The following is a 27,358-nucleotide window of genomic DNA, read 5'->3' on the forward strand; positions in this document are numbered from 1 at the left end:
TAACTTGTTAACTGGTGCTTGAACAGGCTGTCCAGAGAGGGTACAGAACTGCTGCCCTTAGAGATGTCCAAAACTGGACTGGATGCAGTTCTGGATAACCTCCTCTATCTGACTGCTTAAGCAGGGAGTTGGACAAGATGATCTCAAGGTGTCTTCCAATCTCAGCAATTCTGTGATTCTGTAATTTCTATGTTTGCATACATGGAAAATGATTACAACAACATAAAATGAACAGAAATCCCTAAAAATTAATGTTAGGCATGTTAAACACCAAATAAAAAAGTAAGGACAACTAAGATAAAGGTGATACGTAAACAGAGGTGCAAAGATGAACACAAACCAGAAATTAAAACTGAACCTGATTACAGCCAATGAATTCTCCTGGCATCACTTAACCATCAATAAGCACCCATTAGGCATGGGCTTTCACTGGCTCAATTTGTACACACAACCATATCAGCTAAAAAAAAAATATTTTTGACTTGTTCCTGAACTGAAGTACCCCATAACTCTGGCAAAAATTTAAAGCTACGAAAGCCTACATACACAGTCCCACCATGCAATACCTTCAATCCTACAGCTTGCCTAAGCATTTAGCAGAGCAGATAAGCATTTTAACATGATTTACAGCGTGATGAGAAAAATACATCTAGCTGGCTATGGGATCCTGAGTCTCGCCAAGAAGGCAGTCTATATAAAAACTACCTGCCATTCAGAAACTAGACTAGAACAGACTAGGCTGATTTGCATAATATAGAAATAAGTGAGTTCTCATTACCTGCTTAAAACATGGAGCCGTGGTTTCGAAGTCCTTTTTTTCAGTCCCTGGATTACAAGTAACTTGATCAGCATTCTGTTCTTTACAACACTTCCATTGCTGCGGTGTTTCAGTTGAGTAGTGTGATGTACACTTGTTAGCATGTTGATTTTTCTTAGAAAAATCCTTACTTCCTTCTTCATACTTTTCTTCACAAGACTGAGATAATATATTTGACTTCTTAGTGACAGGTCTGTCATGATGCACAGTCTCTATAGATGTGCTAGATGGCTTTTGTTGAATTCTGACATCTTCACTCAATTTTCTAGGTATGCCTGCTTTTTTATGAGGTATATATAAATCATACACAGATGAATTAAGTTTTCCCAACTCAGATTGTTCAGTTTTTACCTTTAGTTTACGGAGTTCAACTTTACTCCTCTTCTTCACCACCTTGTGCTTCTGAACCACAAAGCTATGACAGAGTCTTTTACTTTCTGTACCATCAAAAGGATCTTTGTTTCGATTTTCCTTGCTGGTTGTCATTATATCAGCAGCACCTGTACTCCTTCCACGTTTTTCTTTGGATTTAAACTGCATAACTATTCTCTTTCGCGTTTCAGATTTGATTAAAGAATTATCCGTGATTTTGCTTCCATTTGGAGATTTTCCTTGGGATTGTCCATCAGCACCTGTATTAGAACTTGGGTATTGTTTCTCCTCTTGTCTGTCTGCCTCTGTTTTGAACCTACAGAAATTTTACAAAAAAAAAAGTCATGTAATCTAGCTCAGTTAACATAATACAACAAAAGAAAAACAACAAAAAACACTGCATTTGATTTAGGCAGTTACAACTAAGCATTTATGAGTACCACTCTGATGTGTATTTAAACACTAACTTGCAGTAACGCCTGTCCTCCAAGATAGCTTGCTGTAGGGCTTTCAGTACTTACATCTTTGGTTGTAGAGGCATTTCAAATTACCAAAATAAAAGTTTTTTCTGTATTTTACTATCTAGAGAGATGTCCTGTAACAGTTTCTTTCCATCTTAACACACTGATGAATACTAACAGCATTTTAGTAATAAAAAAATAAGTGCATCATCCTAAAGATCAAGTATGCACCAGTCAGTCTTGGTCATACATGGCCAAGCACTTAATGGCCCTCAAATGGGGCAGAATAAACAGACTGAGTAACTGGGAAAAGGAACAACTGAGGGAAATATATTAATATACTACAGCAATCAGGATATGAAGACTGAATAAGAAATTATTTCTATCAAAACCAGAGAAAATACTCAAAAAAATGATCAGACACTAGATTTAAAACACCCCCAGCATTTTCTCCCATACTATCAAAAGGAGGAGGTAAAGGCCATTTAAGAAATGCCTGTAGGACAGATTAATTTAAAGCACTAACAAGCATGCAACAAGATTTTACCATAATTAAGAAACAATCCAAAGCTTTATCATCTCAGGATTCATAAGAACATTCTTCCTTTATTATTTTTTTTTTCAAATACTGTATACACTTGCTATGCTTGAGGTGAAAGGTTGCTTTCTTTGCCTCAGGTAACTTACTTTTTGCTAACGGAACATGAAATATACAGTATAGATCAACAAGGTAGTGCTCAAAGCAGAAAAAGAAGGCTTTTTATAACAGTAGTGTTGGAAGGATACTGTTCCTACTTGAAGTGTAATGACATACTTTTATATAGAGCTCTAAAATGTTTGAATCCTGTTTTCTCAACAACCTTAGACTATTTCAGACAGAATCCACTCAAATCTACTCATAAACGCAATGTCAACACTTAATTAAAAGATCAATATTTTATTTAGTGAGCAGGTGGAAAACAAGTCTTAAATTCAGTATTCAAAGTAATACAATAGTAGTAGTTCTGTCTAATGCCAGGGTAAGAATTTACCTTTCAAATTCTCTCTCTCTTTCCACAGTTTGACTGTGAGACCTCGTATCTACAGAGTTCTGAAAGAAAAAGAATCAAAGTGCTGTTACAGAAAACTGCTGTAAAAAACTCTTCACAAGAAGGAACAGATTTCATATTTTATATTTCATATAAAACCACAGTGATTTTGAATAAGCAAACCTTGAAAAACCTTGAAAATAAGCTGCAGACCTGTCAAGATCCAAAGGGGAGAAGTGTTATTAAATGTAGTTTTCCCCATAATCCTTTTCCCCAAACTCCTCTCTTTAATTTTTCATCCTTCAGCTTCGTCAGTAGGGGAACCACTGAGTAGTCCCTTAGGAACCAGCCCTGAAATCAACAGCATACATGGCATCAGCAAACATGACATGAGCAACACACAGGCACAGGCTGCCCAGAGAGGCAGTAAATGCCCCGTCCCTGGAGGCATTCAGGATCAGCTTGGATGAGATCCTGAGCAGCCTTATTTAGCAGATGACAACTACATCCATGGCAGGTGAATTGGAACTAGATGATCTTTAAGACTTCCTCCAATCTAAGCCATTCTATGATTCCATGTCCTTCATTCATAAGGAGGAAGTAGTAATACTGACACAAAACAGTGTTGTAACAAAGCTCAATGGTAAATACAACTGTGGTTTAACAAGGTTCAATGGCATGGTACACTTAATTATTTGTTGCGCACAGGACTAAGTCAGATGAAAATCATCAGGAAGACCACCCTATTAAGTCAAGATTCAGAGTCAAACTCCTTGCCTTCCAGATTCCCCCCCAGACAAGTCTGGGTGCAGTTGGATATAACCTCAGTCCCAGACTTGGTCAACAGTTGCATCTAAACGATTATGTGCACTACCAATCCTTTTAATCACTTAGCTAAGACTACACAGCACAGCCAGCCACTAGTCCCTCACCAAGTCTGTTGTGAGTAAGGATTTCTTTTTAATCACCAGGAGTAACTGAGAGGTATCCCAGTTCAGGAGGAAATCCTGGCACGCAGCCCACTGCCACATGGGAGAGCTGAAGGGGTTCTGGGCTGTCCCCTACCTTTGGGGTGAGAAGGTTTGCTCACAGTTATTACTCAGCTGGTAGGCAAGATGTCTATACCTCAGTTCAGTTTAGATGATAACTGGTCAGAAATAGGGAGCAGATGAAATAACATCATGTACCACCTCCTCTCATGCTTATTCCAGAATCCTAGCTTTCTATCCCTTATCTCTTAGCCCTTTTCTCTGTTTTTCCTAGTCTATTCCCAAGCATCCACAATTTCTGTATTTCACAGAATTCCACTTCTGACACAAACCAGTGTCATCATCCAAAGCAGGGGGGCTACCCAGCTCGCAGTTATGGACATCACAACAGTGACTTCATAGGAGTCTGTAATACATAAGGACAAAGGGCTGCTTCTAAGGTTTTCTTTTTATTACAGATCTACACAAGTCACAGCTAGCAAGAATACTGTGATTAATATTGTGACTATATACACTGATAAAAAGCTTTTACAGATATTACCATCAAATGAGTACATATGTAATAGAGTCAGCCTGATATCCTAAAGTTTCAACCTGCTTGAGGAGAAAGAAAAACAACAGGAAAAAGGGAACGTGTGCAGCATAGAAAGTTTATCAGTGAAAGAAGCTGTATTTTAGGTAAAAAAAACAGCATCCTTTTAATATCATTGAAACATAAGCAACTGCATGTCAAACTGTGGAGTGATTAAAGCAGTTTTGGACCTAACCTGACTCTGATGAGGAAGATTTGACATAAAATTACTGCCGAACTCTGGACTTGGCCTTCAGCTTCAGAACCTGAGACATTCTAAAAGTGTGGACAAATCCTTACAAACAGCAGACACCCTAGAGATACCACTGATGAAGACAAAACAGAAGTAAACAAAAGTAAACAACTTACTGCCTGACAAAGAAGGAATTTACACGAAAATTAATTTTCTTTAAAGAAAATGAAGTAGAACAAGAAACATCACTGCCTCAGGAAGACAAAAGAACATCACCCAATGGTTACTTAAAGTAGTGATGTCTTATATCCTCTTATGTCTCAAAAATATAAAAAGGGCCTGATTTGTACCCAAAATTAAGCTTCTCTGAGAACCTTTCTGTGCTGCACATGCTCCTTTTCCTCCATTATTTTTTCTTTCTCTTCAAGCAGGCAGAAGCATCTCTAGAGTGCCAGGTTAACTTTGTGATACTGCAAATCACTCCTGAGCTCTGCAATGCTCTACCTCAGCATCACAGACAGACTCCATCCATTGCTTCATCCCCAGCTGAGCCCTCCTGGGAGCAGTCAGTCTCCTCCAACATCAGCTGCAGATCTCTTCCAGGCCATCCTCTCTCTCAAAGTACCCTTCTGAGGTCAGAATAACCTTGATTTCCCTTCTAGGACTGGCTTACTACCATTAATTTTATGAATACATACACACAGTCTAAATACATAAAAGCTGTGATGAACATCTTGTTCTTGATAAATACTGCAGTAAGTATAGCCTTAATAGAATACCTATAATAGTAATATAACAGCAAATATACTTAAGATTGTCATTCATAGTAAATCTATTCACTGTAATAATATAGTTAGGTTTGTTGAACTTGTAATCATCCCCAAACTGCTATGTTACAGATGTTCCTGACTTCAGTCATCTTTCTACTACCTCTAGTTGCTGCTACTATTAGTTGGTGGTGCTACACCCTTTATATTTTACATATATATCTATTTCCTGGTGTATTTCCAAAATATAGTAGGAGCAGAAGGGCAAAAGCTTGCTTGATCTTGATTTTCAGTACAAATACAGACTGTGAAAGTGGGGCCTCAATCCTTCTGACTTTTATATTTAAGAGGCACACAAGAGGAAAAAAAGAAGTGAACATGCCACACAGCCCAGAGTTAAGCAGAAAAAAAACCCCAACTAATTAAACACACCTCAGATTCACACATTTTAAAAGTCAGCATGTAAAATATACATTTTTATATATTTATGAAATTTAATAGGAAAGTCACCTAAAACCTGCTTCCAACTATCATCTACATAGGGTCAAAGACAGGGTATTTCTATGAAGGGTTTATTCAAAAAAAGATGTTACTGATCCCCATCAGATTTACTGGTCAGGGGAAACACTTTGAAGACACAGTTGGACAGGCTTGGCTAACAGTAAGGATGGTCCCCAGACATCAAGCACTTGAACAGCAGGCAGTTACACTACTGCTTGGCCTGCCTGTAGTGCACGTGGCATCATAACAGCATCACCAAGTAACTGGAACACAGTTTCGACTGGTTGAAAACAGAAATAGCTCAGTATTGCAGCTACAGGGAGAACATGGAACAGCAGCAGGACAGGCTGCTGACATGAACTCTACCCCATGAAGCAGACAGCTTAAACAGAGAAAGGTAATGTGAATGATGTAGATAAGGAAGCCTCTAACAGTTTGTCATTTTACAAATAATTGCTCCTTCAGTAATTGCACCATGCTGACTTGGCAAGGCTATTAGGTCACTGTGGCAGACATCCTCCTAACTAGAGGCTCACAAAGGCCTAAAAGACATTAGCTATTCTACTTTCACATTAGAAAGTACTTTCAATTAAAAGTGCTTTATTTAATAAAAGGGTTGGAGGAACCAGCGGAGCTCTCAAGAAATTGAGGAAATCTTGAAAACTTCAGAAACAATCACAGCTTGAACAGCAGCAAAAGCACTGAAATAAAAAAGTGGCTGTTAAAGGTTTCTGTCTTGAACTATGCCATGAAATATGCTGCAGGAAGAGCTGTCAGCTCACATTATTATAGTCAAATCACAATCAAAGTGCTTTATCGGTTTATTAACATCTGCTCTATTACTGCTTTATCACTTCTTTTCCCCTTCAACCATGAGTTTTCAAGGTATGTTTAGTATTTATTTTCGACTTAGATCGCTTAGTTCCTCAAAAAAGCTCTTGATAATTCCATGACTTTCAAAATTAATTTGGTCACCTAAAGCAAACATTCCTATGGCTACTTTTTTCTCAGCATTATTGGTTTTTGGTAAACATCCTTGTGGAACAAGTTGTGTTAGGCACAGCGTTTACACATGGTATACACGCTATCATCTCCTCTGATGTTATGCAGCCATGATACCGAGACAGCAGGGCTGACTTCCTCCAGACATCGACACTTAAAGCCATCCCAAATTACACTGCAGCAAGTCATTCATGTTTACTGAATTACAAGCTTAATTGCTAGAAGTCGACAAGCATTAAATCTTCTGTTATCTGCAGTCACACCACAAAAATAAAATATCCTACAACTACCCAAATACAGCTCTACAGAAAGCTTCTCATCTGTATAGGCAGATCTCTCGTATCTTTAATGTGATCACAGAGTAGATACACTTGCTACTGTTCAGAAGATTCCTTATCCTTTTTATATTCAGTTTAGGCTCCCACTGTCTCTTTGCACAGGGCAGTGTTTATATGCAGTAATACCTAATTCTGTATCAAACAAACTGAAGACATGCAACAGTGCAGATTCAGTACTCTTAAGGTGGCATAGAAGTGTAGAGTAATTTTAAAAAAATATTTGAAATTTAAAAGTCAAGCATAAGCAAAAAGCTTCCAATGTTTGTAACTTGGGCTAACAGAACAAAATATCACACTCACTACAAATGCCTGACAAAAAATGTTTACTTCCTGAAACATTCATATTAAGATAATTAAAAGCTCTCTCATTTCACATACTCTTTGCAAAATTAAATAGAAAAATTTATCAAACTGGACTTATTAAATTACTGACATACTGGCTATGTATTACTTGCAGGAAATAACTTTCCAGGAGCATATATGAGCAATAGAAAAAACAACGCACAAAGCTACAGGAGAGCATCATATTAGCAGCAGATGCATTTTATACAGATATATATCATGTACTAAGAACCTACATCTAACTTTAGTAATTGATTTGTATCTCACTTGTTAAGAGGAAATATTTGAAAGTCATTTTTTAAGACACTTTTTAATTTGCAATTAATCAGAAAATCAAAACATCGGTTCAAGACAAAGAATAACCAAAGAGAATAATAGTTTTGGTAATATTTTCATGCTCAACAGCCCTCAAGAGAAAGATATAATAATTCCTGATACCTAGCCTAACTAGGGGCTCTGAAGGAAAACAAAACCTGGCTGGAACTTACAACTATCTGAACAATCAACCCTTCTGCTGCTCTTGGTGAACAGCGTTTCATTTTAACATTTGATTCATTCTTCCACTGCAACAGTGCTAAATAATTCACTCTCTTTCATGAGGAGAAATTAAAAATATAATAATACAGATGTACCTACTTTGTCATCCTGACCATCCAAACTGTTTTCCTTTATTTTCTTCAGTTTCTTTTTAGACATCTTTCAATTCTAAGAAGAAAAAAAAATAGTGCTCCTGTTATTACTTCAATTTTCTATTTCCTGCTGGTATTAAAAAATATTTTAATTGCACTGAGAATACTCCTTTGTTTCCTCTTCACATTACACACCACAGCAAATTTGAACAACTCCAAGGATACGCATTTCGCTAGAGAACTTCCCTTAAGAAAGGGTGGCTGCTCCTTGCTCTACCACCTGCTTGAGACATACAACTTCGACCAGGAGGCACCCCAGGCTATCAGAGACAAACACTCTGCCGTATCTTTAACACTACCCTCGAGTTTTACGGCAGCTCCAACTTCTTAACGCTTCCACACCTCATCCCAGTGTTACATGACAGCGGGTTTCTCAGATACTGAGCAATGAAGCAGTAAGTGAAGCTGTAGTTATACAAACTACAAGACAGCTTGTTGTTAGCAAAAATTTAAGAGCAGAACTAGGAGAAGCAAAGCATGAGGTAGTTGCCGAGGCTCAGGCCAGCGCGATGCCCGGCCCCAAGAAGGTCAACAACAGACCAGCACTGCAAGGCCTGCCCTTGTCTCTCACGTCAAGACACCCCCTACACCAGGCTGCCCTTCGGCCCGTCCCACAGGGACTACGAACAGAGTCGGCTCAAACCGCGATCTTATCGCTCTCGGGGCTGAAAAGCCTTTCCGCTTACTGCAGGTTTCGTTACCCAGTTATTTCAGGCTCTGAGAATTCAACACGTCGCCTCCGAGAGGCACAGCCCGTTCCCGGACAACGCGCCCCGCTCTTACTTGAGGGAAGCGCAACCCCAGCACCGAGAGGCACCGGGGCCTAGGAGCGCGGCCGGCCGGGGCTCCCTCCGCGGTGCTGCGCAGCGCACAGAAGAACGCTCCCGGTCCCGTCGCTCCGCACGCTCCCTCCGGCTGAACCTAAGCAGCCCACTCGAAAGTAGACGGCCACTGCACCCAGCAGCCCACCACACCGACCAGGAAAACCCTTTCTTCTTTCTCCCCTCCGCCCACCGTGATGTTCTGGGAAATGTAGGCGGTGCTCCGCGCCTCCCTCCCGACCCGGGAAAAGGCGTGTGGGTAAGGCGGTCTGCCCGCCCCCTGAGCTCTCGTGCTCCGCCGGAGAAGATGGCAGCAGCGGACGCCGGAGAGACCGTACTGTCTGTAGAGCAGCTACAGGAGGCTGAGGAGGAGGAGGCAGAAGAGGGAGGGAGTCCCACCGGTGGCAGCAAGGCCGCGGCCCTCAGTAAGGGGAGCCGTGCTAAGGGGAGCGGTTGGGGCGCCGCGTGGGTTGGGCCCTGGGAGAAAGTCGTGGCGGGTTTGAGGTGGAGTCGGCAGCCCGTGGCCCGGCCTAGCCCGACAGGACCGAACCGGACCGGACCGGACCGGACCCCTTGTCGCGATCCGCTCCAGAGCGGGGGGCGCGGTGTGAGACGGCGCGGCCGTGCGCGGGGCCAGGGCTCAGCGGCCTTGCGCGGGCCCTAGCGCTGAGCACGGCGCTCCTCTCCTCGCAGCACTGCCCGTTTTTGATTTCGGGCCTGCGAGCAGCACTTATAGTCCCGGGATCCCCCCTTCAGTAACACACCGCGGGGTGCGATTGTCAGCGGGGTGGTGTGCGAGAATGCTCCTCACACGGGTGAACGTCTGAACCACACATATACGCACGTGCTGTCTTTTTCAGCCGACTTAGCACGCGCTCTGGAGCTGCAAAGAGACCAGCTACACTGCGCAGCAGGCACCGCCGTGCTCTCCTCTTTGCAGTGAAATTAATGGTTTTCTCCGCGTTGTGAGAGATCTTGTACCGGAAAAGACAACTTGATTTTGTCTCTTTTTATTAATGTGTAGAAAATGCCACCGAGTGCTTTTTGTCTTTTAAATAGATGACTGGACAGGAAGTAGAAGAGTATCTCGGGTAAGCTTTCAGTTTTAAAAATAGGTCTGTGAGAAATATAGCAATACTTTGAGTAGCAGTGTTGATCGTGATTTTTTTTTTTTTCCGTAGGTTAGTTAGAACAACATAGCAGTAGGTTATACAGAAATCTGGTGATTTTTCCAGCTGATTTGGTGTGCCCCAGATTCTGTTGGAGTGACAGGGAGCCGCTGACATCTTCTTTACAGGTGTCATGTTTGGCTGAAAAGCCATCTAGCCTGTCCTGTTGCTTCTCAATGGCTAGGAAGCTATGCTCTGTTCTTGAACTTTCCTAGGACTATATATTTTTAGTGGAGTGATATGGGGCACTACTGTTCAATATGCAAGCTCTCCGCATTTTTTCCTTTTTGCTCCTAAGGTCATTTTTTGGAGGTATTATACTTTTTCTTATAGTCAAAACCGGATTGAAACCTCAAGATAGTTATCTTTACTGGTGGTGTTCGTGTCACAGCCCACCCATTCATTCCATTCATATAGGAAATCAAGATTACCTTTTACCCTGAGGTCCACTACTTTACTACTCTTTGTTTGTTTACTTCTCCAATTATTTACCTGCTTTTTTCAGATTAGTCAACTAGCCACAGTTAACTTCTGTTTTAAAACTTTTTTTTGTCAGTACTGTATGATAGTTAAGCGTTTTTGGACCTCATCTTACCTGCTTTGTCTTGCTCACACTACATTTTGCAAGACAATAAAATGCAAACGCTTTCCTGTTAGCTTCAAGCATCTGATAGTACAGATGGGTGAATAGTTTCTTCTGTCCTGGATGGCATCATCTCATAATGGTTTCCAAGGATGAGCAATAATCTTTCCAGTATTATTCTCAAGTACACTGATTTTACAACTTTTCTCTTTCACAATTGTTAGTAATATTCGCTTGGAAGCAAATATGACTGAAAGAGAATCAACATAATATTACAATTCATATGTATCAGTAACATTTTTACTTTTATTTCTTTGTTTGCTTTTCTTAAGATGGTGAAGTTGACTGTAAAAAAGTGAAAAGCAACAGCCTGTCCATGAAAGTTGCTGAATCAGAAGTAGAAACCAAAGAAGAAGGAATAGAGCATGAATCCATGACGGAATCCAGTAGTAGCATTTTGGATGTTTCATCTGATTATCCAAGAGGTTTGCTCATAAACTGTAAGAATATTTATTTTGCGAGCTTGAGCAAAGGAGCAGGAGAAAAGTAGAAATAGTGGGGGAGGAAAGGTAGATGAAATGTGTGCAGTTGAATTTCTACGCATCTGGTGCGTATCAGTACTTTTTCCCATGCGTCTGTATGAAATCTTTTCGTACAGTGTTGAAAATATCTTTCAAGTGAGATGCCATTTCCCCCTTTCTCTAATTTCTTGAAGCCCCTTCAAAAATTACTACATGTGACAGTGGTGTAAGAGAATATCCAAGCACAGAAATGGGGAAGCAGGAGTTGATTTTAACCGTAGCTTTAATATTCACTGTCTCATCTTTGCTCATTAGTCAGTTCTTCTCTTCACATACGAAAATGTGAAAGACTAATCTTGTATAAACGTTGAAAAGGTTTTAAGCCCACGCGGAATCAGTCTCACTATAAACTGAGATGTTCTGTGTGATGCAACCAACAGAATTTGCTGGATAAGGGTTTAGCAAATTCTATTTATTTCCATTGGTAAGTTGAAAAATGGGAAGGTAGTTTTAGATGTTCTCAAACATTCTAAGAAAAAAAAAGCTAGAATTGAATGTGTCCTGATTTGTATATTACAGAGTTACTACTTAAAACCGATCTACCTCCAGCTGGCATTGTAATTTTGCCAGGCAGTTCATAGGGTGATACTGCTTTGTGTATGGTTCACATTCAGTAACAATGCCACACAGTAAAGTCAGAAGCAAATTATATATGGCTTGCTCTTTTCAGCTTGATTTTACAAATGAAGATCACTTAAAGTGGAGAATTCTGATGTGTGTCAGCATTAAAAAGCAAGCAGAATTATCTGTATGATATTAAAGAACCAGTCTAGGGATTAATTTTTCAAGTTATTCTTTCTACCATATTTATGCTTGGAAACTGAAGGGAAGAAGGAATAATACCAATTCCATTTGGTGTTATTGACCTTTTCTAATAGTAGGCTTGTAATGATGGATTGAGTAATAAAATAGTAGTAAGCTAGAAGTGCATTTTTAAAAGAGTATGTTTAACTTTTGAATCTCTCTGATTTTAGAGAAACACCTTTCCATTCAAAGACAGCTTGCTGATCTAGAGAAACTAGCTGAGCTGAATGAAGGTGAGTTTACCTTGGCAGTATCCCAGAACACAGATCTTCACATTACAGGTATTTACATTCTTCCTTAGTAGTCATTTTTCAGATATTGCGTTTGTTTTGTTCTTTATTTGTTTGTGGTGCTCAAAGACTATGGGATTGATAAAAAAAAACCTTCATAATATTTATTCTGTTTATTATCAGATGCTGTACTTCTTTCAGTAAATTGATGCCCTTTCTTCTGCGTTTTTGATGTTGGCAGCATGCATGGATTACCAGAATGTTTATTCTAGGCTATACATACATCAGCAGTTCAGTCTCATTTAGATTCATTAGTCTCTGTTTAGCCACAGTAGCAGGGAAGCTAATTGTCTTTACAGTTTTTGAACTTTCTGTTTCAGTTGTTTCCTTATTTACCTTATCTTAACAACTCCTAGTTTTTCTCAGATTACATGCATGTCTTTAGTACGAAGTGTCAGCCGTTGCAGCTGAATCTGGTCTTTATTCGCAAATCAAGGAAAACATGAGGATGTAAACTACATCGTACAGCTTGTGCACCTTAATAATCTTCTTAGGGTATCCACTGGTGGAAATCAAAGCCTACTTCTGTAGCTGTTTAATCTGACTAAAAAATATGCCAAGAGGAAAACTGTAGAAAGTTAGATCGTTCTTTATTTAATGAAGAGATAGGTAATACGTACTTCTTAGGTCTGGTATTTATGGATTTTAACCATTATCAAACTGAATTCTGTGTTAATCCAAGGTACTGATTTAAACAAAAACAACTCTCTTCCCTTGCCTGTTCTCAACAGTCATTTTGTCTTTCTACCGTGGATTTACCATGTGTGCTAATGGACTGACTTGTGTTTATTGCTACTACTTTGTGTTTGAGATTCAATAACATGACAGTAGCTGAGCCTGATCAACATTGGAGAGCAGCGATGTTTTATTTGATCTGTAGGCCACTTCTTCTGGCTTCAGTGGCATGGGATTTTGCATTATTATATCAACACCCACGCTGTGTAGCAAGTTTCAAAATTCATCCTGTACTATTCAAACAAACCTTTCTGCTAAGTTCTGCATGAGAGGTTGTTTGATTTTCAGCAGTAGAAGATGTGGAAGCAGCTGTATGCATGCCTTGATCTGTAATTCCTACAGATAGGTGCACAGCATGTGTTTCCCAGGAGCTAGCTTTTATTTTGGACTGTTCTTGGATTGCTTCAACACCTTTGTTGCTAGAGATCTTTGCACTTGCTTTCGTGTTCTTGATGCAAGATTTCCAAAATAACATAATATTTTTGCAGCTTAAAAAGGTACTGGGCGCTTGTTTTACCTAAAAGCATGTTTAGAGGCTCAGAAGCATGAAAGACAGGTTCTGTAATTGATTGGGTTTTCTTGAAACATTGAAAGCCTATGGATATCTATAAAATTCCCCCATCTGCAACACTCTTCAGAAGTTACATCAGGATCAAATAGCTCTAAAATAATAATAAAAGAAAAAAAATAAAGAATGTAAAACTGACAGTGGTAGAAAATGATGATCTTGAAAGAAATCATGTTTTTTGTTTGTATTCTATAAAGTAGAAAGCAAAGGCAATCCATATATTGCAAGGTTGTCTACCCCTGATCTAGAACATGGGAAACTAATCTTCAATTCCATTGGTAGGACTCTCCTTTTTTCTTTAACATGCATCTCTTTTAAAATGCATTGTAACTGCATTTTGCATGTTTCTCCTCATACTCCTTGTTTGTATTTTCAGCTCAAAAGAAACCTTGTCCCTTGTGTCCTGAAGATAAATTTAAAGCTTGCTATGGCCACAAGCTCCATCGTCACCTCCAAAATTTGCACTGGAAAATTTCTGTTGAATTTGAAGGTAAAATAAGTTGTCTTTCAGCGGTAAATACCAAAAAAGATAGTGGATGTGGTGGGCATTGTTCTGTGGTCTTTTTTAGCTTCTCTTTACTTAAGCTTGAGTTTTACACACTTTACCTGCTCTAAACCAGAACCATATTTTGACAGTGAATTTTGCCATAGGGTGTAAAATAGAAATTAAAAATAAAATAACTATTTTTTTACATGCCAAAATAGTTCAGATTTTGCATTTTCTTGTTAAAAATAAAGCAAATGCTTGGCATGTCATGGTAATAAAATATATTTGTTGAAAACTACATTAATAAATGTTCTGGTTGTATTAGAATGATTTCCACAATTGCTACCACTTCACCCAACTGATCTTTTTGCCTTGTCGTAAAGTTTCTTTGGGTTCAGATAACTATTTCAAGAATTGATTCTATCAGTATTTAGTAGCTTTATCCTTCACATAACTGAACTCTTGTGATCTGTTTATAAAATGTATTAAAATCCTCACAAGAAGTTTTAAGAACAAAGAGTGAGCATGAACAAGATATGAGTTTGCAGGACATAAAATAACTATCCAGAGTATGGCAAAACTGAAATTAAATTAAATGAAACAATTATCAGACTTGTAGCGTGCTTTTGTTTTCCAGGGTACAGAATGTGTATCTGCCACTTACCTTGTCGTATAGCAAAGCCAAACTTCATTGCAGATCAGGTAAAAATGCTGAATTGTTTCTTAGCCTATGTAATGGAGAAAATAGATGATTTTGAGCTAGCTATCCTTAGTCTGAAAAATATGACTTCTTTCTATTGAGGTACACCAAATGTGCATCAGTCCAGAGTAATGTCTTGATGTAACCCTCTGGGGAGTTGAATGTCGTATCTCTGGTATTTTGATGGACAGCTGCCCAGATCTTGTAAACAGCAGCTTTATGTGGAAGAGATGGAGGAGTCATTGCACCGTGCAGAGTGTGTATCTCAGCTCCATCCCAGTGTGCTGAGTATAAGGAGTGCTGTCATGCAGCTGGATTGGCTGTGATGCTGTGACAGGGCTATGTGCTGTACTGGCTCTGTGGATATGGCTATTTACAGTCTCCATGGCTGCAGATTCACAATGTTTTAGGTGTAATAGAGTTAAGTCAGATGACTTTCTCATCAGCCTGTGTTTAGTGATAGTTGTAGTTTCAGAATACATAAATATGGTTCATTTTATTTCTTAGATGTTTTCAAAAATGGGAGCCCATTACCACTGTATTATCTGTTCAGCAACTATTCCACGAAGAACTGATATGATAGGACATATTAATCGCCATGTGAATAAAGGAGAAACTGAATCAAGATTTATCACAGGTAAGTTCTCACTTCTGAAGCAGAACATTTGATATGACAAATGTGAGAAAAATTCCTAACCAGAATTATTCAGGCTTACTAATGAGAATTCTGCTCTTAATTTTTCAGAATTCTTTTTTTTCTCTGAAAAATTTTGGAATGTTGTGATTTTTGTCCCTGCATTAACCAGTTACTTTGTTTGTAGAGATAGATATTATGATCTTCACAAACAAATTAATGTTGTAAATATAGGCTTCTGCCTTTCCAATGCTGTGGAGAACATGGTGCCCATTTAAAAAAACAAAAAAACAAAAAACTTGCACAGAGAATTTCATGTCACCCCTTGGCTGCATTTATTAGAAAATCAGTCTTAAGTAAAACTCTACTGCATGCATGTTTGTCTTTTTTTTTTTTTTTAATTAACCATCACTGGCAGGAATTCACAAAACCAGCTGACTATTTTTTCAGTCCTGGAGAGTCATGATGGTGCTGTTAGTAGTTCTTCAGATTATAATAGTCATCTGACCTTCTCAAGAATTAGACATTTTGTTTCTAAGCTTGGATAAATGAGATTGAAAGCATTCTAGATGATTGGAATATCAGATGTTTTAATGTTATTTCCTTTATTTTCAGAAATATTCTTCTATTTGCAAAAATTCTATTGTTGATTCACTAGTGTGTAAAAACTAAGTTTTTTTTTCATTATGGTCTGGACTGTTCACTATTGAAACTTCTTCTTTTTGTTTGTTTGTTTTGTTTCTGTCTGTCTGTAGATGTGTAGATTTTAGCTGATTCTAGTAAGGATGAGACTGTAAGGATCACACCTACTTTTGTTGTCAGTCTGCAGTTTAGGAATAACAACTTAATGCCTGGGGATCAGTTTGCATGTCTGTGAAGTAGCAGTAGGACGTGCTTACATATTCTTAACTTCAGGTTTCTCTTGTCTATTACATTGTATCTCTGTACGATTCCCTTCAGACTAGTTAGTAAAGATTTCATCCTTCTTATTTAAAATGCACATGGTTAATTTCCCACCTGGGGAGACGAGAAGTTCATGGATGATGTGTTTGGTGCTTAGGAGATGCTTCAACAAATCTTGAGGGCTATGAACTTGGAGCATGTGATTGAGCTGTTCAGATGTGCAGCCTGCATACTTGAAAGCACTGTGAGATAGGCAGGCTGTGCACAGAAAGGTGTCTTTTGGCTGAAAGCTACTGCTTTTTTCTGGTTATTTCTAGGTAAATTTCACTACTTTTAGACTGGGAGATGACAGTGTGTGTTACAGCTGTCAAATCAAGAAAGTTTGTTTTGCTAAAAAATATACAAAGCTTAAACACTGAAATTGTCCCTATGCTTGTGCTAGCTATACATTTAATGAAGCATTTTGAAAACTTAAAATGGATTGGATCAAGGTTCATGTTTGTGACCATATTCAAAGTGGTTTAAGTACATAGAAAATATTATTTGGACATGCAGAACAAATGGGTTCTGGGCTTTCTTTCTGAAATCTTGGATACATAAAAGAACTCAACTAAGAACCAAATCTTGTGTTCTATGGCAGGAAAATCATGGTAGAGCTTGATCATTATCTGCTGCTTTCCAGAGCGTAAGATAGGTTATTTCTTCGTTTCTCCCTCCTTGTAGTAGCTTGCTGATCCATGTGTGCCAGCTGGATTACCTGGGAGCAAAATTTCAGTGTAATGTAGCAAATGTATTCATTTAAATTTCAATTCTCACTTTTTCCTTGCTCAACATTTACTTTCTTTTTAGCTCCTGCTCCCAAGTCATCTCATGAAGTGCTGAAAGAGTCAGACACAGACGTGCGGGTTCTTCCCAACTATTCCACACCTCAAAAAACAGATTCCTATTTTAATCCCAAAATGAAGCTTAACAGGTGAGAGAATGGGGAGTGGAAAGATATGTAGGAGAGTTGGTGACTTTGTAGTGTAAAATATTGATGTGTTAGGAAAAATGGATATTTTGTTCAGAGGAGAAATGGCTTTTATGAGTAGCAAGAAGGTTTCTGGAATACGAATTCCGTTTAGATGTGCTCTTAACTTATCTGCTAGGGTAGTTTCTGTTAATTTTGGAAAGTTTTCCATCAATAAACTCTTGACAAATACTATTGAAACACAGGAAAGCTATATGAGAAATCTTGTTATTTCTGAAGCAGCTAAGAATATAATAATAAGTATGCAGAAGAACAGGATTTTAAAAGAAAAGCACTCTTGAAAACTTATTTCCTTGTACATGCTTCACATCTTTTTCTGTGAATCACTGCCAGATACTGATGGCTGGTGACTACTCTCTCTCCTTTAACTGAAGTGCAGCATACCTATGTTTTATCATTTTAGTATTCTAGGCCTTGTTTATTTAGGCCTTCTTTTTTCTTGGATGTCAAATTCTCATGGGCTTCTTCTCATATTTGCATTAGAAAAGTTGAAGGAAGAAAAGTTCTTTTTAGGAAAAACATAAATGATTTCTGTCTCACAGCTGTTAACACCAAAGCAGTGGGCTAGACTTTATCCTGTGCTGGCCCCTTGTTTCAGTGCTGCGAATATTTCGTCTTCCAGGCTTAAAGTTAGTTCAGATATGTTTTTGAAAACTAAGACTTGCTTTTGAAGAAAGCCAGCTAAGTTTGTGGTTAATTCCTCATTTCCTTTCAAAAGCAGAGCCATTAATAGGGTAACCTCAGATCATGCTGGGAAAGGAGAAAAGACTGCTTGAGATACTTGTAAGGTGACTTGGGATCTTAACTTAAGAATTTTCTGATGTGCTGAGTTACTAAATTGAATATGAAATGACAACATATCCATTAAGGAAGTTAAAAGTAAACTTTCAATGTTAGTAAAGGTTTTTGATTTACAGTCCTTTTATTCAGAAGGTAATCTGCCTTGATTGTTCTAGAAAGGTGTTCAAGGGAAACAGGTAAGAGGAAGAAAAAAATTTATCAATTTCTAATGGCTTTTTAATGTTTTATTTTTATTTTCTAGGCAACTGATATTCTGCGCACTAGCTGTTTTAGCAGAGGAACGTAAACCAATAGAATGTTTGGATGCATTTGGTGCTACTGGTAAAATCAAATCCTTAATATTCAGCTAATATCTTATAGTAAGAAATTGTAGAAATCAGTACTAACAAATATTGTTGTGCTTGAATATGCCATATTTTTCCTTAGGCAGACTGTCATTGGCTTCCATACAAAAGAAACAGCCTTCAGGAGGTTAGATTAGGACCTTTGAAAAAATTACTTATAATTTTAAAAGACAGTTGAGTGATGTGCTTAAAAACAGTTGTCTTGGTGTCCATGATATGCTGTCTTCGTAGGTGTGCAATCAAGATCTCAAGTCTTCCGAGATGTTGTGGCTGTAAAACCAACCTCTGGTTAAACAATAATAGTGTATCCAGGGTTTCTTTACAGCATCCTCTCTAACTGAATACAAAAATTCTGAACTTCAGCTAACTTTAAAATTGTTCTTGCTAGAGCCCAGTAACTTTCTGGAACAGAAATCTGAAGAAATCTGCAATATTATCAGTCTGCTATTGTAAACCTATAGTTACAGTTAGACCAACAGTAGCCACTCAGCATTTTGCCTAAGATTGTCACTGTTCTGAACCAGGTGAGATTTCAGAGCTGCAGCCTGTCCTACATTTCTACAGTATAATCCTGAAGTTGGTTGAAAGTCAGCAACAATATTTGCAGGTTGCATTTCGCTGTATTGGAGCATTAAGCAAGCCAAGGGTCTTCACTACAGATTGTGACTCCATCACTGATCTTTTGGTCTGTAATTCCAATTCTTTTACAAGAAGGTGACAAATTGACTATTTTCCATCTTCTCACAAGCTTGAGTATCTCTGGAGTGATGCATAAAGTCACCAAGATAATTGTTGCAGGAACACACCAAAGCTTGCAGCGTGTTGTTGTGTTATAAGCATTTAAAAGGATGTGGGTTTTTATTTTTATTTTTTTAGTTCAGTGAACCAGAAACCAGCTTCCTGTTCCATCATGGAATTACGTTTCTGTCTTTCCATAGGTATAATGGGATTACAGTGGGCAAAGCACCTTAGAAGTTCTGTCAAAGTTACAATTAATGATTGTAATGAAAATTCTGTGACGATGATTCAGGAAAACTGTCATTTAAACAAAATGAAGGTGAAAGTGAACAGTAAGGAGGAAGACAATGATGAAGCTGTAGGAGATGGAGAAGAAAGTACTGATGCCATTGAGGTGACAAAAATGGATGCAAATGTTATAATGCATTTGAGATCATTTGATTTTATGTAAGTGTTAAATAGTTCTCTTAATAAGTTCTCTGTTTTGATATTGATACTCCTTATTCTACCCTACACCCTAGTGTATGTAAGTTGGAATTACCAAGAAGCAACCAACAGGTAGCTGATGTATTTTTCCACAAATCGTGGAAACAGAAAATTAAAAATTATTTTTTAATATGTTAGAAATTGCTGGAAAAATGTCTTTTGACATCAAGAATTAAATACAAATGTAAAGTTTTTAAGCCCAACAGTTTTTGGTATAGTAACATTACCTATGTGACAAAGAGAAATGTCACCAAATCATAGAATTAGTCCTAGTTCTTCCTGTGCAAATTGAGAGATCAGCTGTAACTCAGATCCTCCCTAAAACCATCATAAAATCTTTTCATAAGTAATTTCCAAATATGATGTTAGTCTTCTGGGAAGCATTATCATAGAATGATAAGATTGTTTGGATTGGAAGGGACCTTAAAGCTCACTCATTTTCAGCTCTGTGCTGTGGACAGGGACATCTCCCAGTGGATCAGACTGACCCATCCAGCATGGCCTTGAGCAGCTCCTGGGGATGGGGCACCCACATCTCATCAGCCTTTGTCAGGGGCTTACCATCACTGAGAAGTTTCTTTCTTATATCTGCCTCCTTTATCTAATCTAAACCATTTTTTTAGTTTAAAGCCCATTATCCTATGTCCTGTCAGTATACTCCCCAAATTTGTCAGGTTGGTTTTTTTGCTTTTGTTTATTTTTATGAACTTTAAATGCATCATTTCCATGCTACTGGACAGGTCCAAATTCTTATTGCATCACTTGATTTAATGTAATGCATTTTGCAGCACATTAATTTTCAGCGGAAGTGTTCTGTTCCTTTCAGGTTGGGCTTACAGATGCATACATTGAACACAGACATTATAGTAAGTGCTTGAATGTTTGTGTACTGTTCAGCCTTGAGATCTCAGCTAGGTATTAAGGCAGCAGATATTAAGGCTGAAAGTAAGCTACTTAGCACATAAATTGCCATGCATTGTTTATAAAAAGAAGGATAAATGGTTGAGCATCTATAGTGCAACTTGTTTTCTCTTTAGACACTTGGACCCATTTGGAACTTCTGTGAATTACCTGGATTCTGCCTTCAGAAATGTGAGGAATCTTGGAATCGTGTCACTGACGTCCACAGACATTAGTTCCCTGTATGCAAAGGCTCAGCACGTTGCCCTGCGTCACTATGGCTGTAACATTGTCCGAACAGAGTACTACAAGGAGCTGGCAGCCAGAACAGTAATTGCTGCTGTGGCAAGGTATTGTTAGAACAAATCAGCAAATTATTTGTGGGAGCAAATTATTTTTGATACAGAATTTCAAACTGCTGCTGTAGGTTATGCATGCTGAGTTTCCAGAATTCTTGGATTCTAAAAGCCAGGCTCCATGATACAAAATCTATGCTTCATATTTTATCTATGCTTCTATGTAAACGTAACTAATGTACTTTGCTATGTAAAGTTTAGTAATGTAAATTTTGAATTAAAGGCCCTGTGCCATCATGGCAGCCATTATTCCCTGCCAAATGACCCAGCCCACCCTTGGGCACATGTCTAGATCATTGGTGTCCACAATTTTTTTGCTTGCTTAGGCTACATTGAGTGAAGAGTAATTGTGTTGAGACAATGGTTTGATTGTCGCAGAGTGGCAAGTGCATGCCCAGGGCCAGACTGAGCTGCTCAGTGGGGAAGAGTCACTCCCATGATGACACAGGGCCAGGCCACACACTATGCTTGGGCCATGGGTTGGGCATGCCTGCTTATATATCCTTCAGCCTGTTAAACAAATGAAGGCAGAAAATCTAGTCTCTAATCGTGGGGAAAAAATGATAAAGGTAATAGGACTGGACAAACTGCTTGTGAAGTAAGACTTCTGCACATACTTTCTTCCCCTTCAGAATGGCAGAGCTAAAAAACTGACTGGAATGCATTTTGATTTTAATTTTTTGATCTTCCTTCCTATGATAGGTTGCTCTGTGCAGAATGCTCTTAGACACAATTACACTGCATCTAATTAAATGTGACCTTTAAAACTATGTTATGAACCTGAGTTCATAATTCATTTGGGGAGTGGGATGAGGTTAAACTTTTTAGCTGCTCAGGTGGTTTATGTGTTCCGACTCTCCTAAGCCTGTCTTCTCAGTGCTTACCTACCCAGGAACTGCTCCCTTATCTTCCCACAGTCCTTATTTAATTAACTATTGGATGATTTACCATCATGTGTGTCATTCTAAATTTCATCTTTCTTGGCTTTTCATCTAGTTTGTTTAGATTTTTGTTGCGCTATCCTGGCAGTAGATTGTTTCTGGGATAGAAGGATGATGAAAGAACAGAACAGTATTTCTAAGTGTAATGAAAAAGTGAAGTGTGACAGTGTTATGGGAAGTAAACTAAACTAAGCATTTAAGAAATGACTCTCTCCAGATTGCTTTCTTAGGCCTTCAATATCAGTTTCTAGAAAGCACGTGAGCTCAGGATTCTTTCAGCAGCTTCAGGTGTCTGGAAATGTTACTCTACTAGATTCAGTACAGTGTATGTTTGTGTTTCCTTCATAGAGCTGCAGCCCGCTGTAATAAAGGCATTGAAGTCTTGCTTTCAGTAGCACTAGAACACTTTGTTCTTGTAGTCGTCAGAGTTTTAAGGGGACCATCTCCTGCAGATGATTCAGCAAAGAAAATAAGATACCTCATCCACTGCCAGTGGTGTGAAGAGAGAATTTTTCAGAAAGAAGGCAATATGGTAGAAGGTGAGTATTTGCTGTCACTTTCTTGAACGTATGATTCTTGTGTGGGTTTGGGTATTTTTGTTTTTATTTTTGCTTGTTAAGGCCTTGTTTATATTTACATCTCTTTAAGAAAGTAATATTTCTGTTTAACGTAAAGATGCATGTAGCGTATAAAGTGGAAAAGGTACTTCTAATACAAGCTTTCTGTTTTATGCTAGGTCTTTAGATTAGTTACGTTCATGGATTTTGCTGTAAATATCCTGGATTTGTTGCTAGACAAGACATACTGCAGTTCGCTGTAGCTGCTGAAGGATGCCTGATATGCTGTCAGGTGGGGCAGCTGGCTGCCATTCTGTTTCTTCCATACAGGGATGGCTTGATGGATTTAGTGTCAAATTGCTTTCCTACATATCATCATGTTTAGTCACCTGAAAATACAGCGAACTAACCAGTATCACTTTCCCTCAGATGAGGGTATGTTTTGCCTGATTGGGCATCATTTGTAATTGCCAGATTGAGATAATTACTGTAGGTTTGGTAAGAAAAGTTCACATTTCTGCATTTCATCTAACACTTGGGAATAAATTGAGGCAGCCTTTTTGTCAAAAGCCAACATATTGTGAGCTGTTTTATACAAAAATCAAGCAGGGGGTAGACTAGCCAGGTAATAGTTGGAATGAATATAAAAGGAAAAATCTTACTTGCGAGTTGCAGGTTCTTGGATATTTCACTATTGTGAAAGAGTGTTGTGTTTTTGAATGCCCTACTCGAAGAAATCAGGTGCAAAATTGTGCAGTGACTCTTTCATTAAAGAGATTAAGTCCTGCTTTTACAAACATAAATGAGTAACTGTTAAGTCCAGTGTTACGGTAGAGATCTTAGTTAATAAGTTGTTTATTTGATGCTTTACCTTCAAGCAGTCTCACTTATGGCTTGTAAACCTTGTAGGTGAGCTGTATTTTGTGTATGTATCTGACAGATGTTCAAGATTTTGTTGTTTATGTTTACTGTTAGCCTGGACAGCTATATATATAGTTGTATATATAAAATTGCAGGAGAACTAGTAAGTTCCTCATCATTTGAAATCTGACAAGAAATAGATCGAGTTATGTGGCTTTTTTTTCTTTTCAGTGTCATTTTAGCAATGATTAGAGATTAAAATAGTTACTGAGTTTTCTTAAGCACAGTGTTTGCAGCAGTGTTTTGACAGAAGTGAGAGTGGTACTTTTGCACTTTTGCTGTTGTTTACCCTTTCAAATACATAAGTAAACTCCTATTCCATACCTGTATCAATCTCAGTATAGTAAACGTTGCTGACTATTCCAAATTAACTGAAATCCTGTTTTTCTGTTGTAGAAAATCCTTACCAGCAGCTACCTTGTGATTGTCATGGCAGTATGCCTGGGAAGACAGCAGTTGTTCTTGGACCTCTCTGGTAAGTGCAGAGCATGGCGTGGAATGGGAGAATAACTGGGGCTGGATGGACCTCTAGAGATCAGCTGTTCAGTCACATCATAGAATTGCAAGTCTGCTGGATCATTCATCACTATATAAGGAAAGTGTAGCAGTTGAGAGCAATTCAGGAAACAGTTAATTGACTCTGTTTTCTGAATTTAGTAGGGTGTTCAGTTTTTTGTTTTCTTCATAGTGCTCAAACCAGAAAATAAACAACAAATTCACTTTAAACTTCATATTTAGTGCAATTGTTTTAGTATGTCCTGCACTGGAAAACCTGACTCTGTGTTTCTCTAGTTGCTAAATGTCATGCATTTGTTTATAACTTGATACTTACATTACAGAGAGCGTATATAACAAATCCTTACATGTGCTACTTGATAATTTTTGCAACTGTCTCTTGTGAGAAACAAAAATAAATTCTTTAAGTCTGCTAATGGTTTCAAAGCAGCATTAAAAGCAATACCTTTCTTCCTGATAAAAGTAGAACTGAATTACAGAAAGTCAGTGGTAGGAATAATAGTCCTGAGATCTTTTGTTTTTAGCATGAGACCAATGCTACTGTCCTTGGAAACAACGCCGTTCTGTCTTGCTATGTTAAGCACACAGTATGATGCAGCTCTTTGTTGTAATGTCACTGCTAATCAGTGTGGATGATTTTTTAAAGGAAACTTTTTTTTTTTGTTTTGCTTTCATTAGTAAAGTCTTCTCACTTCTTACATTTCTTAGGTCAGGAGCCCTCTTTAATACTGGATTCCTTAGAAGAATGCTGCTTGAAGCTGTCCAGTATTGCTTAGATGAAGCTCAGCCACTTTTGAAGACGGTAGTTTGTGAAGCTGAGTGTACAACTTCAAAGAATTTTTCTATCCATAATACTTATGATGAGAACAAACAAGGTAAAATAAAAAAACTAGCAGCCTCTTCTCAAGACTTCTGGCTCGGTGGTGGTTCTAGAGAGTGATTGCTCTTTGATAACATAATGGTAACAGCTGCATATATGTGATAAGGTCTAGAAAATAATCGTTACTTTGAATTCAGTGTGAAGCTTGGCAGTGCTGCTCTATCAGAAGCAGAAATCTGGTTTATACCTATTTAACCACTGTGGTAGTTCCTGAAACAAATAAGCATAATATAGGCAGGCTGACTACCATGAAATACAGTGTGATCCTTCAAGGAGCTGGAGACAGTACATGCCTCTTAGTTCTCTTGTACTCTACTCCTCACCTGCCATTGAGAAGAGGACTATAGTTGTCCCGCTCTATGTTCTCTGCAGGAATAGCAAATCATTCCACCAAAAGGAGCAACTTTGTGCACATGCATACTCTTATACCATTAAACAAAGTTGTATTTTGAATACATTTGAATACTCCTCTAAATTCAGTTATTGAGCTGGTAAGCACATTAAATGTGTGTATGCCTCTCACTATACTTCTGAGTTTAGGCTGAGAGGTGGTGGTGGGTTTTTTTCTGTTTTTTTCTGTTTAATTAAGGCATTTTGCCATTCCACTGTTTTTCAGTAGACTTAATTTTGACCCTTAATTATATTCTAGAAGAGTGTGGCGTATATATTAAAACACCAGATATGTTGGCAGAATCCAGTGTGGTGCCTGGTAAGTAGATTGTTTCTGTGCATCTTCAGCAACTTCAGAGTACGGTTTTATACTTCAAGTGATAGCCAAGCCAAAGTAGTATTCACCTATAACTTCCCTATATTTAATCATACTTAAGAGTTATTTTTCTATTGCATAGTTATTCTACTTCATGTAGAGTCGTATTTCCTGGTAAAAGCACAATACTGATAACTTGGTTGAGCATAAATACATACATAAAAGTGTGGTTGCTATGTGTTTTTTTGTTTATTTGGTCTTTTTGTGTGTGTGTGGACTTAGTAAATATTCACAGATTTCACTGGCCTTTTTTGTGATTCAGGAAAAAGGAAAAATAATGAAGTGATACGAAATGCGACTAAGCGACAAAAAACTGACAACAGTGCTGAGCACCCTGCATTTTACTACAATATCCACAGGCACAGTATTAAAGGAATGAACATGCCTAAGTAAGGCTTCCATTTACATTCTAGACTTACAGTACTATAACAACTAATATATAATTTGTACCAAACCATCATTGCAAGTGTTAATGCCTTCTTAAATGGCTTTTTCAGGTTAAATAAATTCTTAAACTATCTCTCTGAAGCTGGATACAGAGTCAGCAGAACCCACTTTGATCCTATGGGTGTTCGCACCAATGCACCCTTGGCACAGTTTAAGACTGTTCTCATGAAGTACAGCACTCCCACATATGCTGGGGGGCAGACAGAAGGCCCTCTCCATCTGACAGAAGATATCCAGGTGGGAGACCAGCTTCCAACTGCTGCAGACAGCAAGGCAAAAGATGATGAGTTTCTGGAAGAGAATAAATCTGGAGACACTGCCACTGTGTTCACAGAAGACTGTCCTACTGACTGTGCAGCTGATTAGTCCAAGCTCTTTTGGGTTTAGATCAGAACTTGCAACTTTACTCTGTTCAAATACACCAGTACTTCTTTCAGACCTGGAGTTTGACAGTTTGAAACCCCTGTGATTTTAATTAGAGAAGACATGTTAGAATTAGAACTTAGCAGTGAATGCAGCAGTGTGCATGGGCAAGATGCTATTCCTGTGGGAAAGTTTTTGGACAATTGGTTCTTTCACACTCACATCCACTTTTACACTGAGCATTGTAGCTAGCACCAGGTCTGTGTACAGCCAAGCTACTAGAATAGAATCCAGAAAAATGGGTGGGGCCAAAGGTCTTAAGCATTTCTGAATGTAAACTTAGTTTTGAATCAGATGATCATTCCTAAAACCTGGCCTGTTAGAATTCAAAGGGAGGTCATGTAAAGGTGATGAAATACTGCAGGACAAAATATGAGGTGAACTAAAGCAAGCTAGGAAGTGCTAACTTGGTGCACTTTTAACTCCACATTGCTCATGTAATTTGGCCTTTGGTTTTGTTTTTGTAGATTTACCTACAATCAAAATCCTAACACAAGTGAGAACAGAAAGGAACCTTTGCTAAACTGTGACATAAACTTCAGTTCCTAACTCAGCTTTAGTGATTCATTTTTACTCACAGTCTGTAGTTTGTTTGCTCTAAGATTTAATTTGGTTGTACACTTAAAAAAGGTACAGTGACCAGACACCACAATCTGAAGTTCAGAAGAGTTTGTTAATAATACAGTTTGCTGTTAAAAGATCGATTCAGTGACTGAGCAAAGATGCTATGTGTTGGTAATCATTTGTGTTTTTTTTAAATACATGACAACATTCCACCCAAACAGACTTTTCTTTTTTTCCCCAAAAGCTGTAGATACATTTTACTTGGATTCCTAGAATCATAGAATGGCTTGGGTTGGAAGGGACCATAAAGACTGTTTCCAACCCCCTGGTGTGGTGTGGTTGC

General features: G+C 38.4%; 2 protein-coding genes across 4 annotated transcripts in view; one reads left to right on the forward strand and one right to left on the reverse strand.

The window, feature by feature from the left end:
• Positions 1 to 8,908, reverse strand: part of SWT1 (SWT1 RNA endoribonuclease homolog) — a 32,885-nt gene extending 23,977 nt beyond the window's left edge. Inside the window, exons 1-4 of the mRNA XM_065745671.1 lie at positions 8,757 to 8,908; positions 8,018 to 8,086; positions 2,682 to 2,740; positions 779 to 1,505 (exon numbers count right to left, since the gene is read on the reverse strand). Coding sequence (XP_065601743.1) covers positions 779 to 1,505; positions 2,682 to 2,740; positions 8,018 to 8,077 — 846 coding nt within the window. The 5' untranslated portion in view covers positions 8,078 to 8,086; positions 8,757 to 8,908. The remainder of the gene's footprint in view (positions 1 to 778; positions 1,506 to 2,681; positions 2,741 to 8,017; positions 8,087 to 8,756) is intronic.
• Positions 8,909 to 9,123: 215 nt separating this feature from the next.
• TRMT1L (tRNA methyltransferase 1 like) lies at positions 9,124 to 27,107 on the forward strand. 3 transcript variants are annotated; one of them, XM_065745588.1, is made up of 16 exons: positions 9,124 to 9,316; positions 10,976 to 11,128; positions 12,199 to 12,309; positions 13,998 to 14,111; positions 14,746 to 14,810; positions 15,316 to 15,445; positions 17,195 to 17,318; positions 18,418 to 18,497; positions 19,459 to 19,705; positions 20,782 to 20,994; positions 22,290 to 22,480; positions 23,816 to 23,894; positions 24,644 to 24,810; positions 25,465 to 25,524; positions 25,844 to 25,970; positions 26,079 to 27,107. In XM_065745588.1, the coding sequence occupies exons 1-16, from the start codon at positions 9,199 to 9,201 to the stop codon at positions 26,392 to 26,394; spliced, it is 2,295 nt and encodes a 764-aa protein (XP_065601660.1). In that variant the 5' UTR covers positions 9,124 to 9,198; the 3' UTR covers positions 26,395 to 27,107. The 3 variants fall into 3 exon arrangements, with proteins under 3 accessions (XP_065601660.1, XP_065601642.1, XP_065601651.1); XM_065745570.1 differs by having other exon boundaries at positions 9,131 to 9,316; positions 12,199 to 12,261; XM_065745579.1 differs by lacking the exons at positions 9,124 to 9,316; positions 10,976 to 11,128; positions 12,199 to 12,309 and adding an exon at positions 13,880 to 13,899.
• Positions 27,108 to 27,358: the final 251 nt, after the last annotated feature.

Source organism: Cyrtonyx montezumae, unplaced genomic scaffold (assembly GCF_038088225.1).
Source record: "Cyrtonyx montezumae isolate F1298 unplaced genomic scaffold, pur_monq_1.0 scaffold_1, whole genome shotgun sequence".
NCBI classification, from domain to species: Eukaryota; Metazoa; Chordata; class Aves; order Galliformes; family Odontophoridae; genus Cyrtonyx; species Cyrtonyx montezumae.